General features: G+C 44.5%; 3 protein-coding genes across 3 annotated transcripts in view; all 3 read right to left on the bottom strand.

Annotated features, from left to right (window-relative positions):
- Window positions 1-16: 16 nt before the first annotated feature.
- Window positions 17-3,750, bottom strand: cldn10d (claudin 10d). Its single transcript, XM_079734920.1, has 5 exons — window positions 3,361-3,750; window positions 2,333-2,494; window positions 1,767-1,848; window positions 1,263-1,370; window positions 17-823 (listed from the first exon to the last, which is right to left on the bottom strand). Exons 1-5 carry the CDS (start codon window positions 3,590-3,592, stop codon window positions 574-576), a joined length of 834 nt encoding a protein of 277 aa, XP_079591046.1. The 5' UTR covers window positions 3,593-3,750; the 3' UTR covers window positions 17-573.
- A 903-nt stretch (window positions 3,751-4,653) lies between these two features.
- cldn10e (claudin 10e) lies at window positions 4,654-8,734 on the bottom strand. The gene is made up of 5 exons (XM_079734987.1): window positions 8,284-8,734; window positions 7,687-7,848; window positions 7,187-7,268; window positions 6,610-6,723; window positions 4,654-5,862 (listed from the first exon to the last, which is right to left on the bottom strand). The coding sequence occupies exons 1-5, from the start codon at window positions 8,513-8,515 to the stop codon at window positions 5,457-5,459; spliced, it is 996 nt and encodes a 331-aa protein (XP_079591113.1). The 5' UTR covers window positions 8,516-8,734; the 3' UTR covers window positions 4,654-5,456.
- Window positions 8,735-13,306: 4,572 nt separating this feature from the next.
- The window catches only part of LOC307074298 (claudin-10-like), a gene marked incomplete at both ends in the record, with an annotated part of 3,129 nt that continues 2,644 nt past the window's right edge, over window positions 13,307-13,791 (bottom strand). Inside the window, 2 exons of the mRNA XM_079734318.1 lie at window positions 13,307-13,439; window positions 13,681-13,762. Coding sequence (XP_079590444.1) covers window positions 13,307-13,439; window positions 13,681-13,762 — 215 coding nt within the window. The remainder of the gene's footprint in view (window positions 13,440-13,680; window positions 13,763-13,791) is intronic.

The raw sequence follows: 13,791 nt of genomic DNA, 5'->3' as shown, positions 1-13,791 counted from the left end.
CAGACGTTTAGGGAGAAGGCCCTATATTGCAATTTGTCTCAATGCTTTATTTATATAACAACAACAATATCAACCCAAAGAACCACCATTCTACTAACGATCATCTAGTTCGCTCTTGTTGTTCACCAATCAGGGATCTGCTACCAGTTGACTGACCAATCATGTGGCAGGGGAGGGTTGCAGCATCCTTAGGGTGGTCCCAAGATTGGAAGGTTTGGGTTATGGTTGAGGTAGGATTGAGGGTCTGTGTTAGGATTACAGTTGGCATTTTGATGTTGAATTTGATACCTTAAGTGATGGATTTGTGGATAGATGAGCTATTGTTTAAATTCCTATAAATCAGGTTGACATTAAGTAAGATGTTTTTGGGTCACAGGTTAAAATAAGTCATAAGGGTGAGGGTAAGTTAGGGCTAGTAGAAAAACACACAGACCAACAATCTTGGAACATTTCTTGACACACAAAGAACAAAAGAAATAAAAAAAAGTCCAGTTCATACAACAACACAAAGTATTACAAAAAAGGCTTAAAAAAACAAAAACTCATGAACCTCTGACCAATCGGCTGCGACCATCATACGAACTCCTCGCTCCCGGGGAAGTTGATGGTCCTGGGCTGGCTGGTGATCCTGGGTGTCCTGGTGGTGCTGGTGGTCCTGGGTGTCCTGGTGGTGCCGGGGCTCCTGGTGCTCCGGACCCCCCTGCTGTCGCGGCCCTGGTAGAACAGAGGTGGTCCGTAGGTCCGTCTAGTCCGCGCCGTTGCGTACGTCCGTCTGGAGCGGGCCTGGGCGTACGTTGCGGGTCTGCGCGGACCCTTGTCGCTACTGGAGGAACGGAAAGGGGCGTTATTTAGGATGGGTTTTGTGATTGGCATGTAGGGCTTTGGACTCCCATCCAATAGGTGATGGCTTCGATCCCCTATGTCCACAGTCCAGCCAGTAAGCGTTCTTTAAGCAGGCTGCCCAAAAAGAGTGTTTCCAAAACTATAGGGGAAATGCATTTGGGGTCACCGGAGATTGCTGAAGTATAAGCCTTAAGATATTTGATGATAATGTTTTCGATCTAAAAAAAATCAGACTATTTTTAGTTTGATTGTGTAATGATTGATGATGAGTTTGTTTTAAATAGCAAATCCACACAATTGTCAAAAGAAAAAATATGAAAAACAATGAATTCACTGTGATTCACATTTGACAAAAGTACCCAGCATTAAAGAACTTTAGTAATCAATGGTGAGTTGCACTGTTAAACTGGTCGTCTTACCTGAAGTGTAGGCCCTCTCTGCCAGAGAGATAGCTCAAGAGGCCCCCTCCAACCAGCAGGAGGCTGGATCCCCCCCAGCCCACGAAGACCGCCGCCCCCAGCTCAAACCTGACCCGCAGAGACAGCAGATAGCGAGTCTGTTAAGAGATTCTGTTCATGGCTGGAATGTCCATTGAAAAATAAAATATGAATAACTATTTCACTATATCCTTTGATAAAAAAAATATATATATATACACAATGTGTACAATTCAGCACCTCGCAGTTACTGATTTCAAGTCCTGTCGTACTGGCTGTGCAACAGTGATATGCAAACTAGCTCGGCTAACCGGGTGGCGTAAGTGGGCTTTTTGTTTGATAAAAAAAATACAGCAATACAGCAAGTTAGCTTTGTGACCTTTCATTCCTACGTGGTAACGTGTCTCACGTTTCTGTTTTCTGTCAAACAGAAAACAAAAAGTTCCGTCAAATGACTGCTTGCCACAGAAGCAACACCTTACTCACTTCTGTGCCACAAAGTTTGGATCCTTGAACTCGCTAACGACTCGGTTACCCCAAAGTGAGTAGGTGACCATCCCACAGAGACCTAGGAGGAAGCAAAATACAGGATTATATTTGATACACTGCTGATTTTACTAGTAGGCTATATTTCACTACGATAGAGTAATAATAAAGCGATACAATAATTAATATTTAATAAATTAAACTGAATTAATATAGTTGTTGTTTAGGGTTTAAAATTCCATTTTACTTGAAGATGGTTTTGCATTGTTGAAGACTCCCTTGAAAGGTTTAAAAGTGCTATTGCGTGCATGATCTGTGACGTCACGTCAACTGCTTATTTTTAAGCGTCAATGTGACACAGCTGCCCCCCTGTGTTATAGGTTAGATTAAGGAGCTCTATTTCAGTGTGATTTTTTAGAAATGGCCTTGCCAGCCATCAGCTATTAGTGTGTTAAATGCACTGTGAGAATATCTGTTCCTATTTGGTTTTGAGTTTACGTACATTTCTGACCAAAGCGGGCATCTCTTTCCTGTCAATCACAGGTGGGCTTGAAACCCTTTGTTACCTGATACAAAATACGTGACCGCTCCTGCGAAGGTGACCCGGGCGTTGGCGAGCTCCGAGCCGCCGATCTTGGTGCACTTCATCCCGATGAGCGTCAGGACGCCGCCGAAGAAGCCGGTGGCGACGGACGCCACGGCCAGCGCGCGGCACGCGTGGAGGAACGCTGGAGGACACAAGACGGTTGAGGAAGCGAACCATTTGTCCGACACACACAATGCACCCAGAGGAGCGTTATCTAAGTAAAAACAGAGGAAAGGAAATTAAAGTAACTCGATTTGTAACATTTATTTATTTCAGGGATATATTTTTATGCATATATTTATTCTCAATTTCCTCAATGTTTTAATTATTAAATGCCTACTTCATTCATTTTACCGTTGCATATATTATAGTTTCCTAGTTTCGTATCGGGGGGGACGTGCTGTTATTATTACTTATAATAACAGCAGGTCATGCCATAGCCATTCGGCATGGGCGTAGACAGTGGGGGGGGGGGGGGGGGGGGGGGTATAAGAGGAGAGTGTTGACATGTAGTAAAACCCAATCACTAGCCGGTGGCCTTTCTAATTAAAAGTATTCAGGCTCTCAGGGGCCCCTTAATCTGGGCCCTTAGCAGTTGCCTTTATTTCCCTTTGTTAATCCTCAATTTGTTATTACTGTCTAAATCAATGTTTGATTAAAAATCTGAACGTATCTTTGCTCAAGTTCTGAAACACACATTGAAGTAGACCCACAAAATAATTAGATCTGAACCATAACTTTACAGGTCGTAACGTTTTTCATGGTTAACTTTTGATTTTCCATACATTTTATTCAATAAAAAATACGAGCGAGGCGGAAAATCTCAAATTCGCCTACCGCTCATTTCACGCTTTCCTTTTGTTTTTTTCATGTTTAAGGCGACGTTTTACCTTTCTTTGTAAAGGTGAAACATCTCTGGTGGGCCTATTTAATCACATGAAATAAGGTCCACTGACACCTAATGCAGGCCCGCTAAACAGTGACGACCGGCCAACGTCGGACTCCTACCGGATAGTCCCAGCATGGACGGGTAGTACTTGCAGTCGGAGACGCCGGTGGTGTCAGAGATGCAGTCCATCCACAGGTTTGAGAAGTAGTTGGCGGTGGTGAGGACGGTGCTGCCCACCTCGGAGAAGTTCCAGTACTCCGTGGGCAAGGTGGAGCAAACCAGGACCCAGCCGCACAGACAGGACACGAAGCAGCCCACCTCCAAGTACATCACCACGGTCCTGTACTTCATCGTGGTCGTCCACCCCTAGTCAAATACAATGAAATCCAACAGCAACAAAATGTGGAATCTGGAATATGCTACTGTGATTTAATTGATAGAAGACCAGGGGCAATGGAGAGAGAAGACAGCTGTTAAAAATGCTTTCAAGACAAGTCAAACTAGGATAAACTGAGATCAGGTGTTGAGCGTCAAAATGCTGGTGCGCGCTGGTTAAACCAGTCGGTCTTCATCACGTCTTTTCGATGTTTTTGCCCGGTAAGCATTTGACCCAGCACTTTCCCACGAGTGGAAGTGGGAATGTCCTTTTACCTGTAATTGTAGCTTACCCCTCTCCAATTTCTTGCTTAGAGAGAGAGTTTCATATGCCCCATGTTTATTTGAAGATGACATCACTCTGTCTAAGAATCCAATCAAATGAATAATTAATTGTCAATTTCAAAGAATGCAATCATTATTCAAGGGTTAATCAGAGTGGAGTTTAGTCCCCTCTGGTTGGGCCCCTAGGCCTGAGGGGCCCCACAGCATCACACACTAAAAGTCAAAGTGCCAGGGCTGTCGATTAGCGTTTTAATAATGTCATTGCATTTTGTCCATTTAGATTTTCCATTTCCGACAGATTCATTTCCAGGGTTCCTTTGCGTCAGACACCTCGTTCGGGCTAACAGAGTGCGCCTGAGCTGCCCTCCCAGCTGCTACAGGTCTAAAGGAGGACCCCCTTCAGTTGGTGCTTCAGAAAGTCCTCAGATGTGACGGCTTGTTAGACTGTGGTGGTTTTTCGCCTAATGTCTGATCATTGTGGCTAGTCCCATATAAAATAGGTTGTTCTTTATCTACAGCCAAGTCTCTTGAATTTCTTGAACATTTACCATTAATGAAATAGATGAAATCTTGGGGTTTCTGAAGATTTTATGATCATACACTTCATACACTTGAAATCAAAGATGATATAGCGTTTGACCACCAAAGGTTTTTATTCAATTTTATTTATGTAAATACATCATTGGCAAACCAATATATAGCATAACTTTGAATCTTTGGTAGAATTCTAGAAAATACAGTAAAGGTTTCTCAATAGCTTCCTAGTATTGATATCCTCTTTATTGAAACAATTCAAGCATTAGGCTGTTGTGTCAAACAATATCCCCATTACGTTGTGGAGAAATCTTTCCACATGGCTCCAGAGCGGATGGCATTTTGGATCGTAATCCTAGTAAAACAGGACTGTGTTATTTATATTAATGCTAACTTAAATGTAATAGTGCTGTGACACTCCTACCTATATGCACATGTCTATCCCTGAACCAGTTCCTTATGTGTTAATGGGCCAAAAATATATAAATATCAAAAATATATCTACATTTCGGTGGTATCTGTAACAATAAATAATTTAGTGGCTATATAGATATATTTTCTTTGGTTTACCACTGAAGAGCAGGGGTTGAAGGACAACAGGAGGAGTGGAGATTAAAGGAGTGTTTGAGGAATTGATAAAAAATACTGTGAAGATGACCATACAAGCCCTATTCACAATCCCCAGGACGGAATGAACAGACATGATGAATAGAAAACCGATAAACCCAATAGCCAAACTAATTGATCAAGCAAAAACAATATCCATACATCCATGCAGATTCACAGTCGACAAAAACACACAATCGTATCTGGAGAGAACCTGTAATGTTATTGCACACTATTGTACTTAAAGGTGACATATTATACCAGGTGTGAGCAAGCAAACGTTGCTCATCTATTTGTCACACATCTAGGTGGACATGCCCACTTGTGATGTCAGAAGAGGCAGATTTTCAAATCGGCTTGTAACGGTTAATCACACTCCCACCTGTTGGTATAATATGTCACCTTTAAAGATATTTCAAACGTAGTTGGTATTCAAGAAGGGTATGCGGTCACTCCTGGACCCAACGGACCGAGACGATACTGTCCCAGCGCCCCCAGCCCTGCCGGAGCGAGACGACCGGCTGGACCTCGACGAGCGGCCCGACTCCGAGGCTGATGACCTGGCGGCCCGGGACCGAGAGGGCCGCCCCTCCGACCTGGAAGACCCGGATGACCTGGAAGACCTGGAAGACCCGGAGGAACGTTCGGCCCTCGACGAGATCCCGGACACATCGGAACGAGCGGTGGAGGAAGAGGAGGAGGAGGTGGAGGAGGAGGAGGTGGAGGAGGGGGAGACCTTGCTCTTGGACGGGATCTCAGACACGGTGGACAAGGCCGTTGTCGTCTCAGGAAGCTCAGGAACGGCGGGAATCACGATAGTCCTTCAAGGGGAAAGTCAAACTTTATAAGCGGGATTTTTTTTCATTGGTTCAGCAATCTTCATCCTTGCCTTACAGCTAGGGTAGGCAATTTGAAGAAACCAGTCAGCAAGATCCTGAAAGAATCCAACCGAAAAAATCCCAACCCTCCCTTCAGGCCTATGTCTAAAGCCACTCCCCAAAAACACATGACTAGCTCGCTAGCTTTAGCCTAGAAGGCTTGTAGACAGAGGTAGGCCTTACAACCTGCCACAGATACCGGATTTGTTAAATTTTTGTCTGAGTATTCTAAAATCAGTTGCCTTCCATAGCTTTAACTTTGTGTTTCCCTGATTTTATAAAATTATACATAATTATAAACTATACACGACAAAGCTATGTACCATGGTAACATGTATTTGAATTTTACATTGAATCATTTAGCAGAACATTTTATCCAAACGGGATAGAAAAAGGGAAGGGCTGCACACCCTCTTTCAAAAAACAACCAACTACACAGAGTGCAGAGTATAGGAATTATTATTATAGGAATTATTATCATAGGTAGTGAGGTGCATCGTGGGAGTTCAGACATCACAACAAAGTAACCCGACACACACAGTTAACCTTGAAACACAGGATTTTCTTATCAGAGGAAAAGGAGAGCTATAATAATTGTATTGTGTGTGTCTGTGTGTGTGTACGTGTGTGTGTGTGTGTGTGTTTGCTGTGTGTGTGTGTGTGTGTGTGCGCACACGGGGGCACGCTTACATCACTTGTCCTCCACACAGCGGCTTGCATGAGGCCCACAGGTAAAAACATCCGCCAGTAATGTGAAACGCAGAGCCCACCCAGCCCAGGAAGAGAGGGGTCCCCAGGTCAAACCTAGAGAGAGAGAGAGAGAGAGAGAGAGAGAGAGAGAGAGAGAGAGAGAGAGAGAGAGAGAGAGAGATAGAGAGAGGGGGAGGGAGAGAAGGAGAGAGAGAGAGAGAGAGAGAGACCGAGAGACAGAGAGGGGGGGAGGGAGAGAAGGAGAGAGAGGGAGAGAGAGAGGTTGAGAGAGAGAGAGAGGGTGAGAGCGAGAGAGAGGATAAACATACGTAAAAGGTGAGTGATAGAGAGATAGGGGGGGAAGACACAGAGAGAGGGTGAGGGAGAAAGATAGAGAGAGAGATAGATAGAGAGAGAGAGGGGGGGGTGAGAGAGATAGAGAGACAGAGAGAGAGGGAGAGTTAAGGAGTTAACTCATTCACAATGCAGTTGTGAATGAGTTGTCAAGAAACGATAATGTTTAACAATGTAATATATGATTCATTGAGCTAACGACGACGATGACTTCTTGACTTACTTCAGTCCTTCAAAATGGGGGTTGAAGTATTCTCCAGAGACGTACTGGGCATAGACCACATATCCGCTCGTTGACAGGATACCTGAGGTTCAGAGTTACATAAGGTTGTTATAAGAAAAAAGATTAGAAAAATACAGTTCAACCTTTGATTGAGCAAATATTGGTTGAACTTTATTATTGGTTTAGCTTTCATTATTAAATAATAATAATAATGGAGAGTGCAGCTATTTGTGTTTTAGCAACATTGGATATTTGCTCGGATTACGAAGTCCATGTTCAATGCAATCCCTACCATGTTTTGGCTCAACCCCTTTCCTCCACAGTGAGTCAGGCACTTCAACATGTTACTTGTTGCATTAAATAGTAAACATAGATTGCTAGTTGGCTCCAAAATACTAGAGTTGATTATGAAATACTGGTCCAGGAATTTAATAAAACATTGCAACTGTACAACTGGTTCTCTATTCTTGTTTCCCCTCCTCTGGTTCCCAGCTGCTCACCGCTGAGTATGTGGAAGCATCCCCCTGCGTAGACCTTCCTGTGTTTGGGCTTCTCCTTCCCACCCAGGAAGGTGCACTCCATGCCCATCATGCTGAGCACGAAGCCCAGCGCGCCCACCGCCAGCGCCCCCATTAGCAGCCCGCGCACTATCTGGATGTGGCCTACAGGGGGCAGCAGATAGAAGGAAATTTCAATGATGGGAAGAAAACGGGTGTTGCAGAACAAGGTCGAAGGATGAGACCAAAGGCAGACCCAGGAGTATAGCTATATTGCACTATGCAAGGGAAAATGTAATGGACTGAAACTGTGTGCCCACATTGCACGAATGATCCTCCATTGTAAATATTTCCCCACACTTCACAAACCTAAAATAACCTAAAAGAGTTACAAGTGGCGAGTTAACCTGTGACTCTAAGACTCATCCTTCACCCAAATATATAAATCCACTAGCCAATGACCAATGTCTATACAAACTGAATATATTGTTTTTTTGGGTCAATAATTTACAGAAACATGCCCTGTTTTAAAAGAGCACCAGATCGTTCAGAACACACTTCAAACTTCTACCCAACGAACAACAGATGCGTCTCACCCACCATCCACGGACCAGAGCACGGGGAAGTCGTAGCAGTTGGTGACAGCCGTTGAGTCGGTGAAGCAAGCCCGCCACAGGCTGGACCAGTACCAGGCTATCTTGATGATTGACGAGCCCCCCATCCCACCAATGGAGGTGATCTTCCAGCCCTCCATGGCTATGGTGCAGGCCACGAAGATCCAGCCCAGCACTGTCATCAGAAACCCCCAGATCTGGACCACACGGATCTTCATCGCTGCTGGGAACCCCTCGGGGTGTTAGTCTCTTTTTTGGGGGGAGAGGGGGGCGGCGTCTTGACAGACGTTGCCAAGGAATCAGGATCTCTCTAGATGTGTTGTTTTTCTTTGTATTGCGGCGTTCTCTTCACCTTGCTAACTCCTAATTTGGCCATCGGAAGTCCATAGCGATTCACAGGGAGCTCCGAGTGAGTTGTGGAGCGACCGTTTCGTGTTGCAGGCCGCTGCGTGTGAGAGGCGACGGTGTGCCGAGCTCTCACGGCCCTCACCGTCACTGCTGGAGATGTGGAGTCAAGATATGGCGAAACTGTAGGCCTCAGCATTCGGCTCGGGTTATCAAAACAAGGGATTAGATTCTCTCATCCTATTGGTCGGTTTTTGGGGCACTCTGAAATCAAACAACAAGTTAGATTGTTGTTTGAATTCAACAATCTAACTTGATAGTGGGTGACAAAAAATGTAATTGTGTAATTACATTTTTCAATGTAATAAGAGCAATTAGAGCAATAGCCCTGATTTGGTGACAATTTTAACTGCTTTCCGTACAATGATTCAGCAGGATATGATTGACTTATCCAGACATGTTGGATCTTTCTGCCTAGATGACACCTAACTCCACCCAGCCATTGAGTTTGACAAGCCCTTACCAGTGTTCCTTCATATTGTTCTTATTGCAATACCATGACATTAGCGCTTGACTTGGCTGCAGGGCAAACACCAACCAGCGTTTTCCTCTGAAGCTGTTAAAGGCCTACACTGTGGGGCCTCATGCTGAGCCTCAGACCATCTACTACCCATGCTCTCTGAGCCACCATGACTGGACTTAAATGCGTCACTAGGGGGTTATTAGGGCATGGGGGTTGATTGACGTGAGGATTTCTGCAGGGAGCGTCCATGAAAGGGATGTTTCACGACTCCGGTCTCGGCTTATAAGTAAAGTAGGGACAGATTGGCTGTGGTGACAGTATTGTACCATGTAATGTGAGTGGGCCCCCCTGGTGATTAAAGTGTATAAGGCGAATAGTGTGTCTGTGTGTTTGTGTGTGTGTGTACGTGTGTGTCTGTGTGTGTGTGTGTGTATGTTTGCGTGTGCGCGTGCGTGTGTGCGTGTGTGTGTGTGTGTGTGTGTGTGTGTGTTTTTGTGTGTTCGTGTGGGTGGGTGGGTCAGGGGTGCTGCTTTCATCAGAAACTGTCCTAATTTGAGGCTCCTCTGCTTGGGTAGAAATAGAGAATGTGTGTGTGTGTGTGTGTGTGTGTGTGTGTGTGTGTGTGTGTGTGTGTGTGTGTGTGTGTGTGTGTGTGTGTGTGTGTGTGTGTGTGTGTGTGTTTGTGTGCTGGCCAGCCCCGTTTTGGGCTGTGATATGCACCCGTCGTGAACATGTCCCACTGCGATTCTTTGTTTCGGTAACAGAAGAGAAGAAGAGATCATCCTTGATTCTCGCTCTTTAGAAGAGTTGCGTTTTAGAGAGGGGAAATAAAATATGTTATTTTAAAAAACGAAATTGATCTTGTGAGGTGTGAGACATTGAACAGAAAGGACAAAAAAGAAAACTAAGGAGGACCTCACTATAGGAAAAAAGAGATTCACCCAGAAGTTCTTGTCATTGATTTGAGAATGATTTAGCATAAATAATATCAACCATATAAACCTCAATAATTTCAATTAGGTTGTGTGCTCCGTCCTTGTTTTAATTGCATGATCCCATTTGACTTATCGTAGCCTATTTGTTTTTATTCCCAATTAAAAGTGCATTTCATGACAGGGGGTGCATACCACTGCACAACACCTGAGAGAGGGGGTTGTAGTCGCCAATTCAGTGGTCTGTGTCGACTGACCATGGTCGCTCACTCGGACTACTTGTTAAGACCAGCAGTGGGCGCCAAAAGCTAGTGGTCCGAAGCAGTTGGCGAGTGGTCTGTGAAGTTGTCTGTGTTGTAGCCTACGTTAAAGAGGAAACTTTTGACGAGGTCTATAGTAGAAGCAATTATAACATAGCGGTTTGCGGTGCGAGCGGTTTGAAAAAAAAAGGCAAAATTGCAAGAGAGCAAAACGATGACCGTCATGCGGGCGAAATCTGCATATTAGTGAATTTTAAATAGATCGAGGCCGGTGCTCTTTGTCATCCATCCCAAAAAGCATGATTTAATTTACCAAATTGAGGAACTATTGAGGACCAAAACCTGGGTCCTCCCTCACTAAGCCCCCCAACGGGGGGTCTTGCAGAAAGAAGGCACTCTCCAGCAGGCTTCTGCCATGCTGAGTGGAGCACAACAAATCTCGACACACAAACTAGACCAACATCAATGCTCTTGAGATGTGCAACAGCGCTATGCTGCTGTACACTTCAAGTTCTGACGTCGGGACGTGCCTGGGGGTTGTCACTGTAAGTAGAGGAAAGACGTTAATGTATGAACCTGTTTCACGAGGAATACATGACTTCGCAAGGGCGAAGTCTTTTGACAGTTTAATTATTTATCCTGCTGTCCGGGGGGCAAAGTATTTTGACTATTTGATTATGATCTCGGTGCTAGGGCTACTAATTCCTATAGTTGCGTTAAAGTGTGGACACGCTGCCCTCTAGTGGTCACTGCGGTGGGTGCTTCAGGAAATCGCAGCCGACCAAAACCTGTCATCAAAAACGTATTTGGAGACTCCGGTGATGTTAATCTGGGCAATCGATGCGTCAATCAATGTAATGTGTTTATTAATGAGTCATTATCCTTACTCTTGGAAACATACACCCAGCAAAAAAAAATAAAAATAACGGCACAATGCAACCATTATCTTAACCCCCCCCCCCCCCCCCCTGCTCCTTCTCCTTGGAACAATCCGGAAACCTGATCCCTGTTTAGCGGACGGCAGGGAACCGGGCGACCAGGTAAATGCAGTATTTTCGTCATGGGGGGCAAGTGCTATTGTGTGACATGGGACGGTTGGGACGGGGGATGGGGGTCTCGGTATTGATCAACAAGTGGTGATAGATCAGTGCTAGTGATACATTATGACCTCTGGAGGTCAGAGGGACAATGCGAGAATGGGAGGAAACCATCTCTCTATTTTAGACTTTTCTCTGTTGATTTTGTAGTAAAGGAAACCTGACCCATTAAATCCATTCAAAGTCTTCACCAAGAAAGTTGTTTGTAACTTAAGATGGGTTTCATTGGTACATTTCAGTTAAATACTTTTTTTTTAAGTTGCCATCACAAAAGTCAATAGCCAAGAGTGATGTTTTATAAAACTTTATTTACAGTTGAAACGTTAAAATGTACAAACAATGAGAAAAAACGTTGAGATATTGAGTAAAAGGATTGAAAGTGGTATCGGCTACATGGCGTTAAGCAGCAGGTATTCAGTTAGGGCATCTTGCTGTAGGATGACTACAGGTTCAACCCCTAACCCTAATGACAACCCTACTCACTAGATCAGGAGTTCCTAACCTTTTCGACTCATGGCCCACTTTCCTATCCCTGTTTAAAAATACGATATTTCGGAGCTCACCCATAACCCGATAATCAAAAGTAGTGGAGGCTTACTACATTAACCTAACTTATTAAAGTTATTTCCTGTTCTGGAAGATTGTATGAGTTATTATGGAGAGCTTGCTGCAATTTTTTGAATTCTGAATTCAGTGTTGTTTTTTTCCGATGTCCCCGTCGCTGCGCCCTGCTCCGTCACACATAGGCGTTACGTTCGAATCTCCGCGGCGAGTCCCGCTGAGCGCGCTGCGTCTCCGCGTGGAGGATTCTGCTGTCCACGGGGCGAGCGGTGGCAAATGACGCGCGCCTGCCGTAGGTGTACTCTGTTCTACTGGACAAAAGGAACAGGCGGGAAAAATAAAATAATTGTAGTGTGTGTATATGTATAAGTGTGTGTGTGTGTGTGTGTGTGTGTGTGTGTGTGTGTGTGTGTGTGTGTGTGTGTGTGTGTGTGTGTGTGTGTGTGTGTGAGTGTGTCCCTCCTTGTGTAGCATGGTGGACATGGGGCTGTGTTTGTGTGTGTGTGTGTGCGTGTATGCGTGTGTGTGTGTGTGTGTTTGTTTGTGTGTTTGTGTGTGTGTGGGAATGTGCGTGTGTGTTTGTGTGTGAGTGTGTCTCTCGTTGTGTAGCATGGTGGACATGGGGCTGTGTGTGTGTGTGTGTGTGTGTGTGTGTGGGTGTTCACCTTGTGGTGTCGCGTGGTCGACAATAAATAATAATTCAAATTGAGATGAACGTACAAACATGTGAAACCTTTGCCTTGACGAACTGCGCTGAGGATGTCCCGCTATCAAGCGTTAATACGCAATTTATGAATCAATGAAAGCACAATATAAATAAATGGTTAAAATACTATTACTGGTATTCATTCTTTTAAATTCTATTTCCATTATTTTCTACCCTGACAGCAAACTGTGTTATCCGCAGTGGTTCTCTTGCCCTCGCTGCCAAGGTGACATTCACATAGATAATCGCGGCCGTTATTTAACTGAAACAAAGAAAACAGTCATGTCATAATGGATATTAAAAAGAAAATCATGCTGTTCACCCCGGGAACCATGTCTCTCCTCGGGGTCAGAGTTGGTCTGGGGGTCACTGCACAGCTTTTCCCTGACTGGAACCAGAGCGCTCTTTAAACAGAGGCCTGCCTCAAAGGGCTATAAGAGTGATTCCCTACATTGTATTCATGCAGTAAAATCTCCCGAGAATGACCCTTGAAACAGTCCCAAGAGTCTTTTATAGGAGGGGAAAAACAAATATCGTTAAAATCCTTATTTGAGTCATTTATTGCCGATTGATCGATTGACCTGTCTACTGATTAGTGATCGATTGAGCTTGCCTGACTGTGAAGCCTTTCGACAGGGACAGACAGAAGACCAGGCCTCCCAGGACACACAGCACGGAGCCGGCCCAGCCGATGAAGAGCGCGCCGCCCAGCTCAAACCTGCACGGGGACCACAGCCCAATGCATCATCATGCTAACGGTATTGCTAATGCTAATGAAAACAGTAACGGCAATGACAATGATGATTATAGTAATGATAATGATGTAACGTTATGTATTTTGAATTAATGAATCACAACGAAAACAAATAATAGCAAACTAAACAAATACAATCACGTTCAAAAAGAAGATAATTAACACAAATAGCAATACTTTGTCATAATAATTGGCAAATATTTACTTCTGTGCAACGAAGAGAGGATCAAAGAAGTCCGTGGTGATCCTGTGAGCGTAGATGGAGCAGGCGGTGATGCAACAGAGCCCTGGAACAAGAAAAATACTAACAAATGAT

The sequence above is a fragment of the Pollachius pollachius genome (assembly GCF_949987615.1).
Source record: "Pollachius pollachius genome assembly, chromosome: 4".
In the NCBI taxonomy this organism is placed as follows: domain Eukaryota; kingdom Metazoa; phylum Chordata; class Actinopteri; order Gadiformes; family Gadidae; genus Pollachius; species Pollachius pollachius.
This window is presented reverse-complemented; position numbering and strand designations above follow the sequence as displayed.